The 25544-nt window shown below is 34.1% G+C and overlaps 1 protein-coding gene across 18 annotated transcripts in view; it reads left to right on the top strand.

The window, feature by feature from the left end:
• KIF21A (kinesin family member 21A) overlaps positions 1-25544 on the top strand; it is a 176725-nt gene that overhangs the window by 117919 nt on the left and 33262 nt on the right. For 9 of the 18 annotated variants that reach the window (XM_082349325.1, XM_082349332.1, XM_082349331.1 and 6 more), the window contains exons 12-24: positions 2665-2703; positions 8698-8788; positions 10983-11100; positions 11478-11666; positions 12106-12305; positions 13406-13513; positions 16535-16603; positions 16699-16913; positions 17058-17211; positions 22801-22995; positions 23419-23520; positions 24262-24427; positions 24912-24932. In XM_082349325.1, the coding sequence (XP_082205451.1) occupies positions 2665-2703; positions 8698-8788; positions 10983-11100; positions 11478-11666; positions 12106-12305; positions 13406-13513; positions 16535-16603; positions 16699-16913; positions 17058-17211; positions 22801-22995; positions 23419-23520; positions 24262-24427; positions 24912-24932 (1667 nt within the window). The remainder of the gene's footprint in view (positions 1-2664; positions 2704-8697; positions 8789-10982; positions 11101-11477; positions 11667-12105; positions 12306-13405; positions 13514-16534; positions 16604-16698; positions 16914-17057; positions 17212-22800; positions 22996-23418; positions 23521-24261; positions 24428-24911; positions 24933-25544) is intronic. The other 9 variants (XM_082349327.1, XM_082349335.1, XM_082349334.1 and 6 more) reach the window with 3 other exon arrangements.

Here is a 25544-nt window from a genome sequence, read left to right as displayed (position 1 = left end):
CATGAAGAAAAAAAATTAAATAGTGTAGGGAAGATTTTTGTTACCCGTTTTTTTTTTTTTTAAACATCTTTATTGGAGTATAATTGCTTTACAATGGTGTGTTAGTTTCTGCTTTATAACAAAGTAAATCAGTTATACATATACATATGTTCCCATATCTCTTCCCTCTTCCATCTCCCTCGCTCCCACCCTCCCTATCCCACCCCTCTAGGTGGTCACAAAGCACCGAGCTGATCTCCCTGTGCTATGCGGCTGCTTCCCACTAGCTATCTATTTTACATTTGGTAGTGTATATATGTCCATGCCACTCTCTCACCCTATCACATCTTACCCCTCCCCCTCCCCATATCCTCAAGTCCATTCTCTAGTAGGTCTGTGTCTTTAGTCCCGTCTTGCCACTAGGTTCTTTGGCCTTTGGGTTCAGCTTTGCTCAGCTGTCCCAGTTCTCATAGCTACTTCTGTTTCTCCCATTGAATCCACAAATTCTTTAGAAGCTCCATGTCTTTTAATTTACTTTGTTTTGTGCTGTTAGCCTTTGGTTGTAGTGACTACAGGGCCTCTGACACTAAGTGTTGGTTGGTGTAGTGGCAACTGTATCATTTTTATGTCAGAAGCTTCATTTGTGTTCAAGGAGGATGCCATAAGTCCTGTTTTACATGAAATTTTCACCCTCTTGTCAAAGTCTTTATCTAAACTACAACCAATTGCTATGATGTGTGGTTTAAAGGTTGGCTCTTCTTCCTTTCTGTGCTTATTTTCTGTTGAGCTGTAAAACAATCCAAAAGTGTAGGTAGTAAGAAAATAAGGAAGAATAATCGAATAGACTACATTGCCTATTTTTTTTAGTTACACAAATGTTAGAGTGGTTAGCAAGATTTGTCATCCCCCCCCATTTAACTATGGAAGAGGTATTATAAATGGAACTAAATGAAATAAAGACTGAACTCCTTTAAATTATGGAGAAATATCAGATTATTAGTTTATATCTCTGCCCCTCTACTGTCATTTGGAACTATTGATTGCAGTGTTTTTTTAAAGAGACAATTGGGAAGGCACCTAAAGTTTATCTACTTATTAGCTCACATTATCCATATGTTTTAATATAGCTCTCTAGTGTAAGGTAAACAAAATTTCTTCATGTTGAAAATAGAAAATTTGGGTTTTTTGCCAGGGAACCATATCCTTTGAGTCATTATAGCTCATTATCATCAGTATAAGCCTAGATTAGACTTCTTTTTTTTTTTTTTTTACTTTTTTTGGTGTATATGGATAAAGAAAATTTACCATTCATACATTAATCCCCATATTTTTGGATATCTAGCTTTAAATGACTTGCATTATAAAAAATTCACTCATTCATCAGACTGCATTATATTTGTATTTAGTGGTGTCAGGTTGAAAGTCTAGAAACACAGAGATTTCTTAGGCGATGGCTTTTCTTACCCTTTTCTAGCCATTATACTGGACATTTTGATCTCTGGTGAATATCACTCTGCAGAATTTTTTTCTCAGAAAGATTGCTAGTCTCTTCTTGCAATAGCATTATAAACGTTGATTGTGAAAAACAATCACAGGCCAGCAAATAAAAATCATGTTATAAAATTAAAACGAGAACTGCCTTGATGAAATAATTCATAACTAAGACTCAATCTCTTCACTTTAAAATACTGATGATTCTGAAAAAATATTTTTTTTTTTTTGGAATCCAGGCAGAAGTGTACTATATCAAGATTGCTATATGCTTAATCAGAGCCTAGCACATCTATCTTTTTGTCTACATGAGAGATACTGGTATTCAGTACATTCCATTGAGTAAAGATTCCCAATTCTGTGTATTGAATATTCTTTAAATGTTAAAGCTTTTAAATACATATTTATAGTTTTTCTCATACTTTGCTGGTTGAAAAATAATCTTACTAATGGAAAGCACTACATTTCCCATTTTATTGCCACCTTTGCCTTATAAATATCCTTTTGGTAGTCTAGTAATTGGTACAGTGATATTAATTTTCAGTTAATAAAATTACAGTTTTCCACTGATATCATAACAATCATATTCATTTGACCATAATACCATTTCATGTATAATTTTGAAATATAATTTTTTTTAGATTTAGTGATGTTCACATGTAGTATATTGAAATAGAAAACAAGTTTAAAAATTAGTATCCTAGTATGTAGTATTAATGGTATTTTCATATTATGGTATAAAGGCATTACTTTTTGTAGCTCTTTTAATGATGCCATGAAAAGGTCTTTTGTAAAGGTTTACAAGGAAGAGAGGATATCATTGGAAGTAGGCTTTTTTTTTGGAAGCTGAGAAAATTGATCCATTTCAGGTTAAAAAAAGCAATGGCATCCAAATACTCTTACTGTTTATCAACTTTATAAATTGAGACTGTACATTTTACTGCTGAATAATTTCAACTGATAGTCTATATATACTCTTCTTAGATGTAATGCTGCTTGTTTTTCTTACTTTTTATTCATACAAAATGTATTGCCTTTTTACTGTGTATTGTCCTTTGATGATATCTTTTAAAATTTATTTTAAAGTCTTCAAGCTCATGTATCATTTTTACCTTCTTATCACTTTCGCTTTTTACTGTCTGGTTTGTCCTTCATTGGCTTGGCCTTCCAATACTGTGCCTCGTGATTTTGAAGGCTACAGAAACTTGAGGAAAGCAATCGAGAAGAAAGAAGGTTGGAATATTTCCCAGGTTTTTTATTAAAATGTCATTTAAATACTTAGTTGCCATTCAAAAGGATATATGCTGTAGAATTATAGATTGTTTCAGACTAGATTAGCTTGGTGCTCCTAAAAATAATGATGATTTTATAAAATTAACAAAAACACTGAAAATATAAAAAAATACTTTTTGAGAATAAAAGTCAGTGGTTATATGAATTAAAATTCAGGAATTTCATGTGAATTTAGAATAGATTATCATAATTTTGATGGCTAAAAATGGCTCAAGAACCCCACCCTTTGACTTTCAGAATATACCTTTCGGAAACTTGTAAACAGACAGGGAATTATTAATTCGGTGGGAATTCGCATTTTGTTGCAGCACATGCTAAGTCATGGGTGGGCTCATTCTCATCTCTTCCTTATTTTGTGTAATCTTTGTTGGGAAAACAACATTAAAATGGCAACAAAGTAAAAGGAAACTGTGGCCTTACTACAGATTTATAAGGCATATTTAAGGTTGAATTAGAAAAACAAGTTTTGCTTTTAAAATGTATCTGAAGTCAACATCAAAAACAGGATCTTCTCTTTTCTTTCCATTTGAAATTTGAGCAAAATTTAGAAGCACTACTTGTGAACTCCCAATATAATAAAAATTTGCATTTTATTCGTTCAGTATTATGATTATTTAACCAAGTATCAAGTAGTATTTTACTTCTTATTAGAACTTCTCTTTATAGATTTTTCTAACCATCTCATGATTACAGCATCAAAATGATTAAGAAAATAAACTGGTTTCAGAATAATATTAACTATTTTAGAAGCATCACATTATAATTTTATTTCTTACTAAAAATAAGCCTTTTGAAAACTTTTACTGTGCAACAATTAGTTAAACTAATCTCTTACTTTAAATAGCTGAAACCACAAATTATATTTTCTTTAAGTTATTTAATAATTTACATTCCACAATTATATCCTACATATTACATAGTATTCTAAGGTTTCTATAATTTATCCTAGGATTATATTTTAATTATATAGTTAAATTAAAATATAATTCTATAATTAAAATATAATTCTATCTGTAGTCATCTTAGGACTCACCTAATTAGTTTATATTTAGGACATTATGTTTATCATTGGAGTTAAATTAGAGCATTAAAATGTGAAAAATTTTCTATTTTGAAAGGTTAAAATAAGATGCATAGTTAAAGTAGTGTAATGGAAACATTTTCCCACCTTAAAATAGTTAAGTCCTTTTTTTTTTTTTATATATTTATATTTTTATTTTTATATATTTTCCTTATTTCAAAAAATTTTTTAAAATTTTATTTATTTTTGGCTGCGTTGGGTCTTCGTTGCTGCGTGTGGACTTTCTCTAGTTGCGGCGAGCGGGGGCTACTCTGTTGTGGTGCGCGGGCTTTTCATTGCAGTGGCTTCTCTTGTAGTGGAGCACAGGCTCTAGGTGCGCGGGCTCAGTAGTTGTGGCTCGTGGGCTCTAGAGCGCAGGCTCAGAGTTGTGGCGCACAGGCTTAGTGGCTCCGCGGCATGTGGGATCTTCCTGGAGCACGGCTTGAACCCGTGTCCTCTGCATTGGCAGGCGGATTCTTAACCACTGCCCCACCAAGGAAGTCCCTTTATTTTTATGGCTGCATCAGGTCTTATTGCAGCATGTGGGATCTTTTCGTTGCAGCACGCGGGCTTCTCTCCAGTTGTGGTGCATCGGCTTCTCTCTAGTTGTGGTGTGTGGGTTTTCTCTCTCTAGTTGGTGGCACGTGGGTTTCAGAGCGCCTGGGCTCTGTAGTTTGCGGCATGCAGTCTCTCTGGTTGAGGCATGCGAACTCAGTAGTTGTGGTGCGTGGGCTTAGTTCCCCCGTGGCATGTGGGACCTTAGTTCCCCAACCAGGGGTTGAACCCATGTCCCCTGCGTTGGAAGGCGTATTCTTTTTTATTTTTTTTTAATTTATTTATTTATTTATTTATTTTTGGCTGTGTTGGGTCTTCGTTTCTGTGCGGGGGCTTTCTCCAGTTGCGGCAAGCGGGGGCCACTCTTCATCGCGGTGTGCGGGCCTCTCACTGTCGTGGCCTCTCTTGTTGCGGAGCACAGGCTCCGGGCGCGCAGGCTCAGTAGTTGTGGCTCACGGGCCCAGTCGCTCCGCAGCATGTGGGATCTTCCCAGACCAGGGCTCAAACCCGTGTCCCCTGCATCGGCAGGCAGACTCTCAACCACTGCGCCACCAGGGAAGCCCTGGAAGGCGTATTCTTTACCACTGGACCACCAAGGAAGTCCCCACAAGTTTTTCTTTATGCTAGTAGTTTCTTAAGTCTAGAAAAGACTGCAGAAGCTATTGACATCTTGAATGGCATAAACTACTTGAAATCAGGTCAGTGTATTTGCAGAGGACAGTCTGCAAAATATTTGAGAATTAATTACACTCTGGGAAATATGATTTATTGACTACATGGTATTTAGATCCGTTTGTAAAAAAAAAAAAAAATAATGAGCAGTAAGGTCCTGAAGTGGCAAGAGTATAAATTTCTTTTATGGTCTGCCTCCTGAAGCATAGTAGAATCAGTTCTAAACTAATTATTTGGATATTTGGACAGGTTCATTTCTACGTATGAGAGAATGAATTTTCTGTTGGTCAGGTTCTTTTTTAGTATCTTGGTACCAGCGCTATGGACCAGAGATAATTCACATTCTCTGCCTTCAGGGACACTTTACAGAGCAGCATTTTTCATTTTGGGGCTTATGGAGAATATGCCCTTTGTCATTAGTGAAAGAGCTTGTTCTTCATTTGTTGGAAGTTTCCTTGTTGTCATCAGAAAACAGTTAGTGACCTCTTTATGTGCAAAGTGTATTAACTGGAGATCTGGGGATTTTGATGCAACTATTTCTGGCCTTTCATTTATGACGTTTTTTTTTTTTTTTTATTTTTTCACACACACACACTGTATTTTATTTTTACAAGAGATAAATCGACTGACACCAAGCATTGTACATGGATGACCACAACAAAAGCAACAATGATTGCAATTACCAAACATGAAACACACTCATACTATGTCATAGTATTGACATTCAGTCCAGTAATCCTCCACTGTAACAGCTCCTTTAAGGTCCTTTAAATATACTTAATGAATAGCATTTGCCTCCAATTTTTATATGATGCCTAATAGATAACAAAAGCAGAGTTGTTTGGTGTTCTAGGACAGGGCTTCTTAAACATGAATGTGCAGATAGATAACCTGGGGTGTTGATAAAATGAAGATTCTCACTCAGTAGGACTTACATGGAGCCTGAGATTCTACATATCTGACAAGCTCCTGGGTGATGCTGATGCTTCTCTGTCTGTGAACTGAACTTTGAGGCAATATTCCAGAATACTGGCTTTGGAGTCATGACACCTGGTTTTAAGTCCCCTGGAGTTGATAAGCTTCACCAGGCCACAGTTTCTTTTTTGGTTGTCAAGAAAAATGTTGACATTGGTTGTCAAATGTCAAAGGGTTTAAATTACTTGATCACTAGTGTTCCTTCCAGCTCCAAGATTCTGATTCTATGTAAAGTGCCAACTTACATATTTTTCATTGCTGCTTAGATAGTTATTTTAGATATAAAATTTCCCCACTTTATTGAAGAAAACTTGAATATTTGCTGTACAATAATCATAAAGTATCAAATTGTGTACTTTAAAAGCTTAAGCCTTACGTGATTTATAAAGGTAAATTAATAATATAAAGTTAACAACTGCTGATTTTTCTGCATCAGAATTGGCACAAACAGCTTATAATACATGAGTTAACTTCATATATAAGTGAAAATAACATTTGTTAAGCTGGATTCTGGTGACTTGGAGGGTGTAGGAGGGTGTGTTAGGTCAGGTATTTGAAACAAGGTGGTTGTATGGCTATAAACCTGAATAAAAAAGAATTTGTATTGGAGCTTGAAGTAATGAAGGAACTGACAATAACAAAAATTGTATGCTGCAGAGTTGCAGGTGAGGAAGGGAGACTACATAGGGGAGGGGATAAGAAATGCTGATGGGAGATATCTTTCCTAACACATGCTCCTTTCTTAGTCTTAAGCCTTAGGCCTATCTCAAGTATAGCACTACTTGAGTACATGGTGCTGGCCTTTAAATCAGATGATTGGATGAAGGGGGAGTTTCTTTCTAGATTTTCATCTTGAAATGTGTGATGATGGAAAATGAACAGTCCTATTATAATACAAGTGATGTTAGATAGGCATTCAGTATATTCAACATTTTTCTCTAACAAGTGATTTAACAAACTCATGGAACCTTGTTATAGTTTACTTGATTCCTCTCCAGTTAAGAGGATTTTATTGATATTCCTACTGGTAGTTTCTTCTCACTCTAGAGATATGCTGTCTTCCATGCATCTTTATGCATCTTTCAATTTGTACTATTCTACTCCAACATAATTAGTGTGTGAGACACATAGGCAGAGGTTCCAAACAGAGGTGCTCATGCACAATCATAGAGATTAATATATTTAACAAATACTTCATGCACATTTATTATGCACATCCCTTGGGTACTGGGCATGTAATGCTGAGCCAAACAGACATGATCCCTTCCCTCATGAGGCTTACAGTCTAATGGGGAAGACAGAAATTACAGAAATAATTACCTAAATAAACATAAATTAAGAACTCTGAAAAGTGCTTACAAAGGAAAAATATTTGTGTTCATCTTGTTCTGAGTTCAGAAATGTCTTTGAGAATTGGAACCTAGAGTTAAACATTAGAGTTTAATAATAATACCAGTGCCTAAATGAGATTAATTTTTTAAACTAGAAGCTAAAAATAAGTCCATGTATTAGGGCAATTATTTAATGTAGCAGAATATCTGAAAGAAATGATAGCTGTTATAAAGTTATTCTGATAAAAATTTTAAGCTCTTTCTAGAAGAATTTTATTTGGAGAATATTGCTTTATTCAAGTATTCTTCTTATTCTTAATGATTTAAAAAGTTAACTATAGCACAAGAAGAAAATTTTCATATGTAGATTCATTTAAAGTTCACTTTCTTAATATTATTTAGCTTGATAAAATGTAGGAGTCTAATGAATGGAAGTGTAACTTCTGTGCATAATTGATGGTGGTTGCTAAACCCTGAAGGGTCAGAGTGATTTAACTATGTAAAAACTTTGCTCACTATAGAGTCTTCTTTTTCTCATGGCCACTAGGGCTGAAGTAATTAGTTTAGCTATAACATTATGTGACATTAGTATATATCAATAGTTAGGGCTGCTCTACTGATACCTGAAGAGGAAGCTTTTATTTGTATGGTGAATCTTGTGGCAGATCCTGGAATTTCCTATTCAATCAGGGGTCAGGCAGAACTTCAGACCGTTCTGATGTGCAGAGACCCATTTCTTTGAGAACATTATGAGAAATAGCCCTGTGCTACAGGTACGACCTAGGAGAAAAGAACCTGTACTATTCTATTACCAGGGGAGACTGAACAATGTGATGGATGCAGCCGGTATAGACAAACTTACTGTGGGCAGATGTATTCTGATCTTTAAATTTATTCTTAAATGTATTAGGACTTTAATAAAAAATGCAGTTTCTATATCTTTGTATTAAGATGAGAAAAATTTATATATTTAGATGAGAAAACAAAAATATTTTTTATTTCCATTGAATTTAATTTGCCTACATTCTAGTTGATTGAATGTTATGGTGACTAGTTCTTAGCTGTCTCATCAGGTGTCATGCTCCAGGGTATAATCTATTCCTCAGTGTTTCTAGAAAATAAGATGTTCTCCATTGATATAAATCACTGTACTATGAGTTGAATGGCAGTTTCAATTTTCCTCTGAAGCATCAGACATGATAACTTTGCTAAGTTAAATGATGAACTCTTCTAGTTTGTTTTAAAATATAATGATGGTTTTTAAAAATCTGGGAGAAAAAAAGTGAACAATTTTCCTCTCTACTTTAACGTCATACACTTTTGCTTCTTTTTTTTTTTTAGTGTGGCTGGTAAAGAGGATAATACAGACACTGACCAAGAGAAGAAAGAAGAAAAGGGTATTTCAGAAAGAGAAAGCAATGAATTAGAAGTTGTAAGTATGAGAGAATAAACTTGTAAGTTTTAGTCCCTGGATTAGGTTGTTCTTGGTTGCTGATAACTGTACTAACTTATACGTAGAAAAGAGATTTGGTTATCATACATCCATTTTAAATTGTGTCCTTGAGGACTTCTTTTCTTCAGAAATGTGAGCTATTAAATATTAGCAACTCACAATCTTGTGCACTGTGAAAGCATTGTGTATGGGGTGATAGAATACTAAGAGAGATGAAGTACTCTTTAAGACAGAATTATTGTAAAATAACCTTAAAATTGTGGATTGATATTTTTAACTTATGAAAAGTGAAATTTTTGTTCTCTTGTACTTTATACTCACAGTCTCTCTCTTTTTTTTTGCATTTATTCATTGAGACTATATTGTGCATATTAAATATAAAGCACCATAATAGAAGCTGGGGCAAAATTAAGTCATATGGCTAGGTACACTTCATAATATTGAGGGAGGAAGAAAAATTCTAACTCTGATTTTGTTTTTTTGTTTGCTTTTTATTGTTTATTTTTTAAATGAGTATAGTTGCTTTACAATGTTGTGTTAGTTTCTGCTGTACAGCAAAGTGAATCAGTTATATGTATATATATATACATCCACTCTTTTTTAGATTTCCTTCCCATTTAGGTCAGCACAGATCATTGAGTAGAGTTCCCTGTGCTATACAGTAGGTTCTCACTAGTTATCTATTTTATACATAAGTGTATATATGTCAATCCCAATCTCCCAGTTCGTCCCACCTCCCCCCTTTCCTCCTTGGTAACCGTAAGTTTGTTCTCTACATCTGTGACTATTTCTCCTTTGCAAATAAGTTCATCTGCACCATATTTCTAGATTCCACATATAAGCGATATTATATGATATTTGTTTTTCTCTTTCTGACTTACTTCACTCTATATGACAATCTCTAGGTCCATCCATATCTCTGAAAATGGCAGAATTTCATTCCTTTTATGGCTGAGTAATATTCCATTGTATATATGTGCCACATCTTCTTTATCCACTGTTGATGGACATTTAGGTTGCTTCCATGTCCTGGCTATTGTAAATAGCACTGCAATGAAAATCGGGGTGCATGCATCCTTTCGAATTATGGTCTTCTTCGGAAAGATGCCTAGGAGTGGGATTGCTGGGTCATGTGGTAGCTTTAGTTTTAGTTTTTTAAGGAACCTCCATAGTGTTCTCCATAGTGGCTGTATCAATTTACATTCCCACCAGCAGTGTAGGAGGGTTCCCTTTTCTCCACACCCTCTCCAGCATTTATTGTTTGTAGATTTTTTGATGATGGCCACTCTGACCAGTGTGAGGTGACTTGCTTTTCTCTAATAATTAATTATGTTGAGCATCTTTTCATGTGTTTGTTTGCCATCTGTATGTCTTCTTTGGTGAAATGTCTGTTTAGGTCTTCCACCCATTTTTTGATTGGATTGTTTGTTTTTTTTGATATTTAGCTGCATGAGCTCTTTGTATATTTTGGAGATTAATCCCTTGTCAGTTGCTTCATTTGCAAATATTTTCTTCCATTCTGAGGGTTGTCTTTTTGTTTTGTTTATGGTTTCCTTTGCCGTGCAAAAGCTTTTAAGTTTGTTTATATTTGTTTTTATTTTCATTACCCTAGGTGGCAGATCAAAAACGAGCTTGCTGTGATTTATGTCAAAGAGTGTTCTGCCTATATTTTTGGCTAAGAGTTTTATAGTACCTGGCCTTACATTTAGGTCTTTAATCTATTTTGAGTTTATTTTTGTGTATGGTGTTAGGGAGTGTTCTAATTTCATTCTTTTACATGTAGCTGTCCAGTTTTCCCAGCACCATTTATTGAAGAGATTGTCTTTTCTCCATCGTATATTCTTGCCTCCTTTGTCATAGATTAGGTGGCCATAGGTGTGTGGGTTTATTTCTGGACTTTCTATCCTGTTCCACTGATCTATATTTTTGTTTTTGTGCCAGTACCATACTGTTTTGATGACTGTAGCTTTGCGGTGTAGTCTGAAGTTCAGGAGCCTGATTCCTCCAGCTCCGTTCTTCTTTCTCAAGATTGCTTTTGCTATTTGGGGTCTTTTGTATTTCCACACAAAGTGTAAAAATTTTTGTTCTAATTCTGTCACACAGTTTCTCTTAATGAGGTAATCAGTTTGCTTTGCCAATATTGTGCTATTAATAGACACAAATGACATTTTAGGAAGAAAGTCAAGAAGTGAGTGATCATGAAGATGAGGAAGAGGAAGAGGAGGAGGAAGAAGATGACGTTGAAGGGGGTGAAAGCTCTGATGAATCAGATTCCGAATCAGATGAAAAAGGTACTTGTCCTTTGGTACAAGGACAAAAATTTATTTTGGGCACTTGTTTAAAACATGGCAGAAAACTCTTAACATTCTCCATTTCATCCTTGATGAAAGCACCTTTTATAATTGCTGGCCTATATATGCCCTCCAAGGCTCATGTTCTTCTCTTATTGGATTTAGTCATTGTGTAACTTCCATTCTTATTTGCTGCAAATGGTATCTCTTGTCCTTGACCAAAGTGAACACTCTGTATCTTTTTGACCTTTTTTAATTTTTGGTATATTCAGGATATTTTCCTTACAGCTGCCAAGTGAATACTTGGATACAGACGATGGTTGTCATGCTCTTATTATAGCCTATCCCAGAATTTTTATTTTCCTCTTTTATAATAGCCAATTATCAGGCAGACTTAGCAAACATTACTTGTGAAATTGCAATCAAGCAAAAGCTGATTGATGAACTAGAAAACAGCCAGAAAAGACTGCAGACGCTGAAAAAGCAGTATGAAGAGAAGCTAATGATGCTGCAACATAAAATTCGGGACACTCAGCTTGAAAGAGACCAGGTGCTTCAAAACTTAGGTAAGAATTATATTTAATTCAAATTAAAGTTCAAACTAAATTGTCAAAATAGATTTTTATCCTGTCTTCCTTTACAAGAAAAAAATTATATTAGAAGTCACATTAAATGTTAATTTGTCCCATTATGTTAAATATTACTGTTTATTTCGTTTTTTCATGCTGGTACCTGTCTAGGCTATTTAATTTTTTTTCCAAAGTTGTGGCTAATTGTTTTAATGCCTTGATTTATGCTGGGAACTTTTTTTAAATTAAAAAGATGAAAACTTCAATAATTGTTAAATAAGAGTAGATATTAAAAGGCAGAGTGATTGAAAGGCATCCTGGCCTCCTGAGGTTTGTATTTAGGAGGTAGTTCTTATCTAAGGTCATGAGTTGTAAATCTGTGAAATAAAAATCTGTGTCTCACACAAACAAATACAAATATTGTTTGGTCATTTAGGCTCAGTGGAATCTTACTCAGAAGAAAAAGCAAAAAAAGTTAGGTCTGAATATGAAAAGAAACTGCAAGCCATGAATAAAGAACTGCAGAGACTTCAGACAGCTCAAAAAGAGCATGCAAGGTTGCTTAAAAATCAGTCCCAATATGAAAAGCAATTGAAGAAATTACAGCAGGATGTGATGGAAATGAAAAAAACAAAGGTATTGATTATATTTTCCATTAACGGTAAATGTTGGTGATGCTTGTGTCTTTTGGGACCAAAAAAAATTATTGTGGTTCTTCCTGTATTCAATAAAAGGTAACCCAGTCTTAAAAATGATGCACTTCCTTTTGGCAGTTAAGTCATCTATAGTCAAAGTCTTTCTTTGGAGTAGCTGAAAATCCTGTGGTCAGCAAGCCTTCTCTGACTTTAAAAACAAAACAAAACAAAACTCTTATACAAACTTAACAAAAATATAAAATATTTCAAACATGCAAGAAAGCACAGATAATAATATAATGAACAATATATCCACTGTCTAGTTTACGGTATTAAACATTGCTGATATGCACAAAGCTTCCAATATATCTCTTCCTGATCATATTCTCTTTTCCCTGAGAGGTAACCACTATCTTGAATTTGGTGGTTGTCATTCCCATGAATAGAAAAGTACAAGTTTTCTTCCCTTGACCAGAAAGAGTATGTGAATTCTAATCTGTTATTGTTTTTGTGGTGGAACGGATTATTCTTAACTTTTGGCATGAAAATCAATGTTGTTTCCTTAAAATAGGAAATGTGGAAATGATTTAAGAAGTAGATTATTATGTTGTGTAGTTGCTGATGACAGCAAAAATAGCTAAAATAACTAGGTGCTTACTATGTGCCAGGCACTGTTATAAGCACAGTGCAGGTATTAACTCATTGAATTCTCAGAGGAATCCAATCCCATAGAACTATTACCTCCATTTTATAGATGAGAAAACCAAAATCTAGAGTTGTTAAGTAACTTGTTCAAGGTCACACAGCTACTGATAATAAGTTAGATACCAAAAAATCATTCAAGTTATAGAACAGCTGGACGTTGAATATAAAAAGCATAGAACACTAAGCAATTGGATAGAAGTATGTTAGAAATATATTAGAAATATAAATAGATTAATCTTACAAAAATAAGAATTGACCATTTAATGTGTAGCAAAACTCCACATTTTTTTCTTGTTAAATATTCAGAATCCTAAGAACATTTTTCCATACATGTGATTTATTTAATGAATATTGTGATAGGGTAATCACAATAGATGTATTTACCTAATATTTTAGGTTCGCTTAATGAAACAAATGAAAGAAGAACAAGAAAAAGCCAGATTGACAGAGTCTAGAAGAAACAGAGAGATTGCTCAATTGAAAAAGGATCAACGTAAAAGAGATGTGAGTGGACTTTAGCTCTCAGTTATGTAAGAACATTGTACATCAACAAGATTGTTCAATAAATGAAAGAAATTTTTTGATAACTTTATTAAATACAGTTAAGGACAATAAATAAGCATTTTATAATTTGGCATTTATTATAGTATGTGGATTATAGTAATTCCATATAAAAGTTTATGAAAAAACACTGTAATATTATTATAAATTTTATTGGAGGTGTATTTCCTAGATGATCAGATGGAAGAAAATGACAAATAATGACTGGTTATTTCTAGGGAGACCAAGGAAGTAGTTGCAGTATTATATAAGATAGTAATTTTAAGATGGTTCCAAAGACAGCTTCCACTAGAGATGTTTATAAATGTTCCTGGAATAATAACCAGGCTTCACTAGAAGAGGCTTTACTAAGGGCTATAAAAATTTTCATATTCTTTGACCCAAGAATTCTGCTTCCATGAGCTCGGACTAAGTAAATAATTTAAACTAAGACAAATTACAGTGTGTTAAAATCTTCACTTTAAGGTTATTTGCAGTAATGAAAACTGTAAAATCAACTAAGATGTGTGTCAGTAGGGGTAACAGTTAAATAAATTATGGCTCATCCCATTTAAAAGGTGATTATTCATTCATTAAAAATTAGGATTTGGAAACTGCATAGTAAAATGAAAAATGACTATGATTTCACATTAAGTGTAAAGTAACATTTTATATATGCATGCTTGTTTACAATGAGGGAAAAATTTGAAGGATACATATCAATATGCTAAATGTGGTTGTATTAGGGTTATAGGTTATAGTTGATTGGATTTTTTTCTTTCCAAAGTTTTGGCAATATAGTTATTTCTTATGACATTTATTTTCTTAAAAAAAAGAAGTCATCACCTTCCTTTCCACAATATCAGTTAGGTTTCAGCCCTTGTTCTTTTTTTCTCACCAACTTTTTCTAAATTCGCCCTGAAGAAAACATAAACATACAGGATATTTTAGAAAATAGAAATCTACTTTGGGGGGTAAAGAGGAAATTAAGGGGATAGAGAATAGTGAGCAATGAGATAGAAAAGTAGATATTTTAGCCAGATGACTCCCATATTTATCACTGTATTTATTTATTTATTTTCCCAGGATATTAATGTATTTTAGTAATCAGTCTATTTTATCACTTTCAATTCCTGAGCATTTTAGATCTTGTTTATACCAATACGTTCCTACTGGAATTGAGTAGAAGTACATTTTAACATATTGTCTAGTCTTTTTTTTCTGCTTTTTTAAAAAAACAAATTTATATGCCATAAAGTTCACTGTTTTAAACTATACAATTCAAGATTTTAGTATATTCACAAATTTGTGCAACAATCACCACTCTAATTCCAGAACATTTTCATCACTCCAAAAAGAAACCCCATACCCATTAGCAATCACTCTCCATTCCTCCCTGCCTCCTAATCTACTTTCTGTCTATGGATTTGCTTATTCTAGACATTTTATAAAAATGGATCATACAATATGTAGCCTTTTGTGTCTGGCTTCTTTCATTTTAGCATGTTTTCAAGGTTCATCCATGTTATAGCATGTATCAGTAGTTCATTCCTTTTTATGGCTGTATGTATAGAGCACATTTTGCTAATCCATTCCTCGATTGGCTGGCATTTAGGTTGTTTTGACTTTTGGGCTATTTATTTTGTTTTTAATGAAAACTTTTGGATAACAGGAATAATTTCCTTACAATGTATGCTACCTATTTCTTTATTACTAATTCATATGATTTATAGAGAGATTAATATTGAACAATTAACTCCTGGGATTGAACTTTTGAATCTTATCCACAACATATGATGTCTCTGTTCTATTATAAAGATCAGAGGCTGGCTAATCACATACAAAGCTACCATTTCAGATGTTCTCCTCCCTTTAATTTGTTGCTTTGTGTGCATATTCAACTCCTGTTTATATTGTTTCTTGTAATATTCAACTTTGAACACTTAGAGAACCAAATATATTTGTACATCATACAAAAAAAAATGAATGAGCTTGAGATTTGATTTTTAATATGAAGAAATTAAATGTAGTAAGAAGCTTAAAACTATAGGTTAATTTTAGTTTTTGATAGTTCATTCATTTAAAAAAAGGTTTATTAACTTTGCTTCTATGTCTATTATTGTGTAGGCAATTAAGATATGTCAGTGATAAGATAGCTTCCTTTTCTCAAAGAATTCCCATCTGATAACATAAGAATGTGTATAAACTTGAGATGTATCATCTGTTTGAATTTGGGATACAGAACATGGAGAGTTATTTGTTACATCACAGAATTAAAGCCCTAGAAGTGACATTTGTGATCAAGGCTATCTGTGATCAAGACTATTGTGATCAAGATTATTTCCTAAATTATATCCCTAGAAAGTGGCTTAAAATAATTAATAATTAATTGTCTTTATCATATAGACTACCTAAAAAACAAATTGGTAGCCAGTTTGTTTTATTGTCCAACAATAAAACATTTATTTCCAATGTTATTTAGAAATAACATTTCCAAAGTTACTATAAAGTGCTAATACAATTAATATATATTCTCCCTATGTTTAAAATAGTTTATAACTACTGTATATATTGTAAGATGCCTCTTAGAATATTGAAAATATTCTAAGCTGTGTTTTTTCCTAATCATGCCTTAGCCAGCAACCAAAACAAAATGTCCTGCAAAAATGAAATGAGACAATATTTGTAAAACGTTTAGAAAAGTATTTGTATATAGTAAGCCCTATATAAGTGTTTGCTAAATAAAAGTATGTGTCACAGAGATAAGTTTTTATTTTCAGAGAGAAATGGCTATATAAGTATGCCTTTGTGTTTACTGGAATAAAATATCTATATCTGTAGTAATGGATGCAAGCTGAGTGTTAGCTCAGATGCTGCTAAGAACCCTTACAGTTCCCAGTGGAATGGGGAAACATGTTAATGCAGGAGTAGGAAGTATTATATCTCTCAGTTTCCTATTTTAACTTATTCAATATTATTTTATAGCATCAACTTAGACTTCTAGAAGCCCAAAAAAGAAACCAAGAAGTGGTTCTTCGTCGCAAAACAGAAGAGGCAAGTTGACCATTTGGAGGAAACATTCTGGCTTTGAGATAAATGATGTATTTCTATAGACTAAGAGCATGAGTCAATCTCTGTTGCTATTTCAGGTTACAGCTCTTCGTCGGCAAGTAAGACCCATGTCAGATAAAGTGGCTGGGAAAGTCACTCGGAAGCTGAGCTCATATGATACCCCTGTTCAGGACACAGGTTCCAGTGCAACCACCATAGAAACAGATGCATCAAGGGCTGGAGCCCAGCAGAAAATGAGAATTCCTGTGGCAAGAGTCCAGGCCTTACCAACACCCACGACAAATGGAACCAGGTCAACATGATTCTTCTGTTCCTCCTGACATAATCTTTGCATTACTGAATGTTGAACTTAAATGAAAAACAGCTCATTATTTGGCAGTACACAATCAAATAAGCAAATAAGTAACTATGTTTGTCTGCTTTTATATGATTCTAGAAAAAAATATCTGAGGAAAGGATTGACAGGCCGAGTGTTTACTTCTAAGACAGCTCGCATGAAGTGGCAGCTTCTTGAACGCAGGGTCACAGACATCATCATGCAGAAAATGACTATTTCCAATATGGAGGCTGATATGAATAGGCTCCTCAAGGTGTGGAAAATAGAAAGTAGATATGCTCTCCCTTAACTGTTAATTTTAGTTTTCTAAATTTGGTCCCTGGGTAAATTGAATACTTGCCAAGTTTTTTTTTTTGGGGGGGGTGTTTGCATTGTATATGAATAGATGAATATCATTTCTTTCTTTTTTTAAAATTTTTTTATAGAGCAGGTTCTTATTAGTCATCAGTTTTGTACACATCAGTGTATACATGTCAATCCCAATCGCCCAATTCATCACATCACCATCCCCCCCCCCCCCCCCCCCGCGGCTTTCACCCCTTGGTGTCCATGCATTTGTTCTCTACATCTGTGTCTCAACTTCTGGCCTGCAAAGCGGTTCATCTGTACCATTTTTATAGGTTCCACATACATGTGTTAATATACGATAATTATTTTTCTCTTTCTGACTTACTTCACTCTGTATGACAGTCTCTAGATCTATCCACGTCTCAACAAATGACCCAGTTTTGTTCCTTTTTATGGCTGAGTAATATTCCATTGTATATATGTACCATATCTTCTTTATCCATTTGTCTGTCGATGGGCATTTGGGTTGCTTCCATGACCTGGCTATTGTAAATAGTGCTGCAATGAACATTGGGGTGCATGTGTCTTTTTGAATTATGGTTTTCTCAGGATATATGCCCAGTAGTGGGATTGCTGGATCATATGGTAATTCTGTTTTTAGTTTTTTAAGGAACCTCCATACTGTTCTCCATAGTGGCTGTATCAATTTACATTCCCACCAACAGTGCAAGAGGGTTCCCTTTTCTCCACACCCTCTCCAGTGTTTGTTGTTTGTAGATTTTCTGATGACGCCCATTCTAACTGGTGTGAGGTGAACCTCATTGTCATTTTGATTTGCATTTCTCTAATAATTAGTGAAGTTGAGCAGTGTTTCATGTGCTTCTTGGCCATCTGTATGTCTTCTTTAGAGAAATGTCTATTTAGGTCTTCTGCCCGTTTTTGGATTGGGTTGTTTGTTTCTTTAATATTGAGCTGCATGAGCTGTCTATATATTTTGGAGATTAATCCTTTGTCCGTTGATTCATTTGCAAATATTTTCTCCCATTCTGAAGATTGTCTTTTCATCTTGTTTATGGTTTTCTTTGCTGTGCAAAAGCTTTGAAGTTTCATTAGGTCCCATTTGTTTATTTTTGTTTTTATTTCCATTACTCTAGGAGGTGGATCAAAAAAGATCTTGCTGTGATGTATGTCAAAGAGTGTTCTTCCTATGTTTTTCTCTAAGAGTTTTATAGTGTCCGGTCTTACATTTAGGTCTCGAATCCATTTTGAGTTTATTTTTGTGTATGGTGTTAGGGAGTGTTCGAATTTCATTCTTTTACATGTAGCCGTCCAGTTTTCCCAGCGCCACTTATTGAAGAAACTGTCTTTTCTCCATTGTATATCCTTGCCTCCTTTGTCATAGATTAGTTGACCATGGGTTCATGGACTTTCTATCTTGTTCCATTGATCTATGTTTCTGTTTTTGTGCCACTACCATATTGTCTTGATGACTGTAGCTTTGTAGTATAGTCTGAAGTCAGGGAGTCTGATTCCTCCCGGTCCGTTTTTTTCCCTCAAGACTGCTTTGGCTATTTGGGGTCTTTTGTGTCTCCATACAAATTTTAAGATTTTTTGTTCTAGTTCCATAAAAAGTGCCATTGGTAATTTGATAGAGATTGCATTGAATTTGTAGATTGCTTTGGGTAGTTATAGTCATTTCCACAATATTGATTCTTCCAATCCAAGAACATGGTATATCTCTCCATCTGTTGATATCATCTTTAATTTCTTTCATCAGTGTCTTATAGTTTTCTGCATACAGGTCTTTTGTCTCCCTAGGTAGGTTTATTCCTAGGTATTTTATTCTTTTTGTTGCAATGGTAAATGGGATTGTTTCCTTAATTTCTTTTTCAGATTTTTCATCATTAGTGTATAGGAATGCAAGAGATTTCTGTGCATTAATTTTGTATCCTGTAACTTTACCAAATTCATTGATTAGCTCTAGGAGTTTTCTGGTGGCATTTTTAGGATTCTCTATGTATAGTATCATGTCATCTGCAAACAGTGACAGTTTTACTTCTTCTTTTCCAATTTGTATTCCTTTTATTTCTTTTTCTTCTCTGATTGCCGTGCCTAGGACTTCCAAAACTATGTTGAATAATAGTGGTGAGAGTGGACATCCTTGTCTTGTTCCTGATCTTAGAGGAAATGCTTTCAGTTTTTCACCATTGAGAATGATATTTGCTGTTGGTTTCTTGTTTATGGCCTTTATTATGTTGAGATAGATTCCCTCTATGCCCATTTTCTGGAGAGTTTTTAACATAAATGGGTGTTGAATTTTGTCAAAAGCTTTTTCTGCATCTACTGAGATGATCATATGGTTTTTATTCTTCAATTTGTTAATATGGTATATCACATTGATTGATTTGCATATATTGAAGAATCCTTGCATCCCTGGGATATAGCCCACTTGATCATGGTGTATGATCCTTTTAATGTGTTGTTGGATTCTGTTTGCAAGTATTTTGTTGAGAATTTTTGCATCTATATTCATCAGTGATATTGGTCTGTAATTTTCTTTTTTTTGCAGTATCTTTGTCTGGTTTTGGTATCATGGTGATGGTAGCCTCATAGAATGAGTTTGGGAGTGTGCCTTCCTTTGCAATTTTTTAGAAGAGTTTGAGAAGTATGGATGTTAGCTCTTCTCTAAATGTTTGATAGAATTCACCTGTGAAGCCCTCTAGTCCTGGACTTTTGTTTGTTGGAAGATTTTTAATCACAGTTTCAATTTCATTACTTGTGATTGGTCTGTTCATATTTTCTGTTTCTTCCTGGTTCAGTCTTGGAAGGTTATACCTTTGTAAGAATTTGTCCATTTCTTCCAGGTTGTCCATTTTATTGGCATAGAGTTGCTTGTAGTAGTCTCTTAGGATGCTTTGTTTTTCGACGGTGTCTTGTAACTTCTTTTTCATTTCTAATTTTATTGATTTGAGTCCTCTCCCTCCTTTACTTAATGTGTCTGGCTAATGGTTTATCAATTTTGTTTATCTTCTCAAAGAACCAGCTTTTAGTTTTATTGATCTTTGCCATTGTTTTCTTTGTTTCTATTTCATTGATTTCTGCTCTGATCTTTATGATTTCTTTCCTTCTGCTAACTTTGGATTTTGTTTGTTCTTCTTTCTCTAGTTCCTTTAGGTGTAAGGTTAGATTGTTTACTTGAGATTTTTCGTTTCTTGAGGTAGGCTTGTATAGCTATAAACTTCCCTCTTAGAACTGCTTTTGCTGCATCCCATCAGTTTTGGATCCCATAGGTTTTCATTGTCATTTGTCTCTAGGTATTTTTTGATTTCCTCTTTGATTTCTTCAGTGATCTCTTGGTTATTTAGTAACGTATTGTTTAGCCTCCATGTGTTTGTGTTTTTTACGTTTTTTTCTCTGTAATTCATTTCTAATCTCATAGCCTTGTGGTCAGAAAAGATGCTTGATATAATTTCAATTTTCTTAAATTTACTGAAGCTTGATTTGTGACCCAAGATGTGATCTATCCTGGAGAATGTTCCATGCGCACTTGAGAAGAAAGTGTAATCTGCTGTTTTTGGATGGAATGTCCTATAAATATCAATTAAATCTGTCTGGTCTATTGTGTAATTTAAAGCTTCTCTTTCCTTATTTGTTTTCATTTTGGATGATCTGTCCATTGGTGTAAGTGAGGTGTTAAAGTCCCCCACTATTATTGTGTTACTGTCGGTTTCCTATTTTATAGCTGTTAGCAGTTGCCATATGTATTGAGGTGCTCCTATGTTGGGTGCATATATATTTATAATTGTTATATCTTCTTGGATTGATCCCTTGCTCATTATGTAGTGTCCTTCTTTGTCTCTTGTAACATTGTTTATTTTAACGTCTATTTTATCTGATATGAAAATTGCTACTCCAGCTTTCTTTTGATTTCCATTTGCATGGAATATCTTTTTCCATCCCCTCACTTTCAGTCTGTATGTGTCCCTAGGTCTGAAGTTGGTCTCTTGTAGACAGCATACATATAGGTCTTGTTTTTGTATCCATTCAGCAAGCCTGTGTCTTTTGGTTGGAGCATTTAATCCATTAATGTTGAAGGTAATTATCGATATGTATGTTCCTATGACCATTTTCTTAATTGTTTTGGGTTTGTTTTTGTAGGTCCTTTTCTTGTCTTGTCATTCCCAGTTAGAGAAGTTCCTTTAGCATTTGTTGTAGAGCTGGTTTGTGGTGCTGAATTCTCTTAGTTTTTGCTTGTCTGTAAAGCTTTTGATTTCTCCATCGAATCTGAATGAGATCCTTGCCGGGTAGAGTAATCTTGGTTGTAGGTTCTTCCCTTTCATCACTTTAAGTATATTATGCCACCCGCTTCTGGCTTGTAGAGTTTCTGCTGAGAAATGAGCTGTTAACCTTATGGGAGTTCCCTTGTATTTTGTTTGTTGTTTTTCCCTTGCTGCTTTCAATACTTTTTCTTTGTCTTTAATTTTTGCCACTTTGAGTACTATGTGTCTCGGCGTGTTTCTCCTTGGGTTTATCCTGTATGGGACTCGCTGTGCACCTGGACTTGGGTGGCTATTTCCTTTCCCATGTTAGGGAAGTTTTCAACTATAATCTCTTCACATATTTTCTCTGGTCCTTCCAATCTCTCTTCTCCTTCTCGGACCCCTATAATGTGAATGTTGTTGAGTTTAATGTTGTCCCAGAGGTCTCTTAGGCTGTCTTCATTTCTTTTCATTCTTTTTTCTTTAGTCTGTTCCACAGCAGTGAATTCCACCATTCTGTCTTCCAGGTCACTTATCTGTTCTTCTGCTTTAGTTATTCTGCTATTCATTCCTTCTAGTGTAGTTTTCATTTCAGTTATTGTATTGTTCATCTCTGTTTGTTTGTTCTTTCATTCTTCTAGGTCTTTGTTAAACATTTCTTGCATCTTCTCGATCTTTGCCTCCATTCTTTTTCCGAGGTCCTGGATCATCTTCACTATCATTATTCTGAATTCTTTTTGTGGAAGGTTGCCTATCTCCACTTAATTAATTGTTTTTCTGCAGTTTTATCTTGTTCCTTCATCTGGTACATAGCCCTCTGCTTTTCATCTTGTCTATCTTTCTGTGAATGTGGTTTTTGTTCCACAGGCTGCAGGATTGTAGTTCTTCTTGCTTCTGCTGTCTGCCCTCTGGTGGATGAGGCTATCCCCATTTCTTTTTTTTTAATTGTGGTAAGATCAGATAATATGAGAGCTACCCTCTTAACACAGTTTTAAATGTACAGCACAGTGTTGTTTGCTATAAGCACAATGTTGTAAAGAAGAATTCTATAACTTACTCATCTTTCATAACTGAAACTTTATATCCACTGAACAGCAGCTCCCCATTTCCTCCTTCCCCCAGCCCCTGGTAGCAACCATTCTATTTACTGCTTCTATGAGTGTGACTCTTTTAGTTGCCTCATATAGGTGGAATCCTGCGTATTTGCCCTTCTGTTGCCTCATTTCATTTGGCATAATGTTCTCAAGGTCCTAGATGAACATAATTTCTTAAAATCCAATCTCTTTTCTCAATAGCAAAGGGAAGAACTCACAAAAAGACGAGAGAAACTTTCAAAAAGAAGGGAAAAGATAGTCAAGGAAAATGGAGAGGGAGATAAAAATGTGGTTAACATCAATGAGGAGATGGAGTCATTAACTGCTAATATAGATTATATCAATGACAGTATTTCTGATTGTCAAGCTAACATCATGCAGATGGAAGAAGCAAAGGTTTGTAACTAAAAAAATGTTTAATGACTTAATAAGAAGTATTTTTGTATTTTTTGTCATTAAAAACACTTTGAATTTTTATATGAAGGGATTTTCTATCTATGGTTTAATGTGATTCTTAGGTTTTGCATGTATACCACTCCCTGCCTGCTTTCCATTTCTCTGCATATTTTGTGATATTATTATTGTTTACAAAAGACATATATAATTTATTAATCAACCCTGAGTTCTTAACTGTTCAAATGTCTTGTCTTTTAAACTAGACCATACGTTTCTTGGAGTAGGGATCATATTTTATACTTTTCTGAGGAGTCACATTAGCTAATCCAATAATATCAAATAAATGCATGAAACAATGGCTTTGTCTTCTGTTAAATACATTCAGCTCAAGGTAATGATACATCATATGTTGGTTTGATGTAGGAAGAAGGAGAAACGTTGGATGTCACTGCAGTCATTAATGCTTGTACACTTACAGAAGCCAGATACCTGCTAGATCACTTCCTGTCAATGGGCATCAATAAGGTAAGTTCTAACTACACTATTATTGAAAACCTAAGCTTTGGTTAATTCATTGCAATTTTGCTTATCTTTCTCTAGTGACCCTTTCCTTTGTAATAAGGAGGAAGATTGTTTTTAGATAGAAAGTGTTCCTTTTACCTTTCCTTAGAGTTAAGAAAACTCAGCAGTATTTACATCAATTCCGTTAGCTTCTCATCTATTGTGCTTGTGTATTAGAACAGGTAAACAACTTAAAGTATAAATACTTTCTTTTTCACGTTAACAAAGGAAAAGTTAAAAGAAAAATCTCTTAGGGTGCAGACAAATTTAGTATCATAATTTTGATTTAATAATGATTCTTTACAGCTCAAAAAAATCAGAAAGGAAAAAATATAGTTGCACTCTCCTTATCTTCAGAAACTTCTGCCTAAATGTTAAAGGTGATAATTTCTGACTCACCTTTTTTCCCACGTTGAGACTGTGCTAGACCTTTAATGGTTTGTTCTCTCACTTAATCCTCACAATGTGGAAGGAAGTAAGAATCATTCATATCATTTTGCATATTTGGAAACTGAGAATCGGGAAGATAAGGTAACTTGCTCAGGGTTAACGAGCTTGCAAGTGCAGGAGCTGGGATGAATCGAGATCTATTTAATGTCAAAGTCCATACATCATATGCATTTGCTATTTGATACAGATCTTTGTGTGGTAGATCCTGTTTTGTATAATCTAAGATAAATTTTTTTTGGGGGGGTGTTGTTATAGGGTCTTCAGGCTGCCCAGAAAGAGGCTCAAATTAAAGTACTTGAAGGTCGGCTTAAACAAACTGAAATAACCAGTGCTACACAAAACCAGCTCTTATTCCACATGTTGAAAGAGAAAGCAGAATTAAATCCTGAGCTAGATGCTTTACTAGGTCATGCTTTACAAGGTAATTTGGATTAAATTTTAGTTAAATAAATTGCATGGTAACTTTGCTCTTTGAGTATGCTATATGCTACCTTTTTTCCCTATAGCTTGACTGAATAGATGCTATATTTACTTATCCTTTTGATAATTATTCCTGCTTTAATTTGCATGTATAAATTTTGGGGGATGTAATTATTGTCATTGCAAGAAATGATTAGCAACTTAAAAAGGCTTACTTAGCATTATTAAGCAATTAGTTTTTATGAATCAATAAGATCAACCATGCTTCTGAATTGGTTGTTTAAATTATTTAAAGTATTAACCAAGTTTCATTACTTTACATACCTAACTGCCTTAAGAAATAAATTTATAAGTGTTTGCTATGGCATCTATTCTACATATCTTATAAATGGTACATAATCTTGTTTTATATGAGAGTTCTTAACATTGGATTTGTTTTGATTGGAGTATTGCTTTTTGTTTCCTTTTTGCTGTTATTTACACAGATCTAGATAGCGTACCATTAGGTGAGTATGTTTAGCTTTCTGTGTACCCTACAGCTGCATGAATTACTAATTGTTCATGTACACTAATTGTGGTACATCTTATTTAAAAATTTTTATTGGCAGCCAGCTGGTTTTTGCATGATCTTTTATGAAATGTATCTGTGACCACAAACATACTAAGTCTTTTATCTTTCTTACACATTTCCTGATTTTTAAGTTCTTAGATGTTTAAAGAAGTATGTTTATTTTTCTATTTTATTATTTGAACTCCAGATTTGGTTCCAGTTTCATAAGCCCCTCTTTCTCGTAGGAAAAAATGGAACATATATTCCTTTTTAATTTTTAAATCTATCTGTTAACTTGAATCTGTTGTTTTACCCTCATAAATAACTTTCTGTGTTATTTATCTTTTATATATATTTGTCTTTCATATATATTAGCTAGATTCTCAGCTGTTCTTAAGTTTTATAAAATTAAGCCACGTATATTTTAATATTGTAAATTGAATAAAACTATCCAAAGGATTTTATATGAACAGATTAAAACATTATTTATAATTATAATATTTTCAAGTTAGAGCTTTAGAGATCACTGAGTATTGAGATTTTTGACATTTTCCCTTGCCACTACAAC

Source organism: Balaenoptera borealis (genome assembly GCF_965194805.1).
Source record: "Balaenoptera borealis genome assembly, chromosome: 13".
Lineage (NCBI taxonomy): Eukaryota > Metazoa > Chordata > Mammalia > Artiodactyla > Balaenopteridae > Balaenoptera > Balaenoptera borealis.
This window is presented reverse-complemented; position numbering and strand designations above follow the sequence as displayed.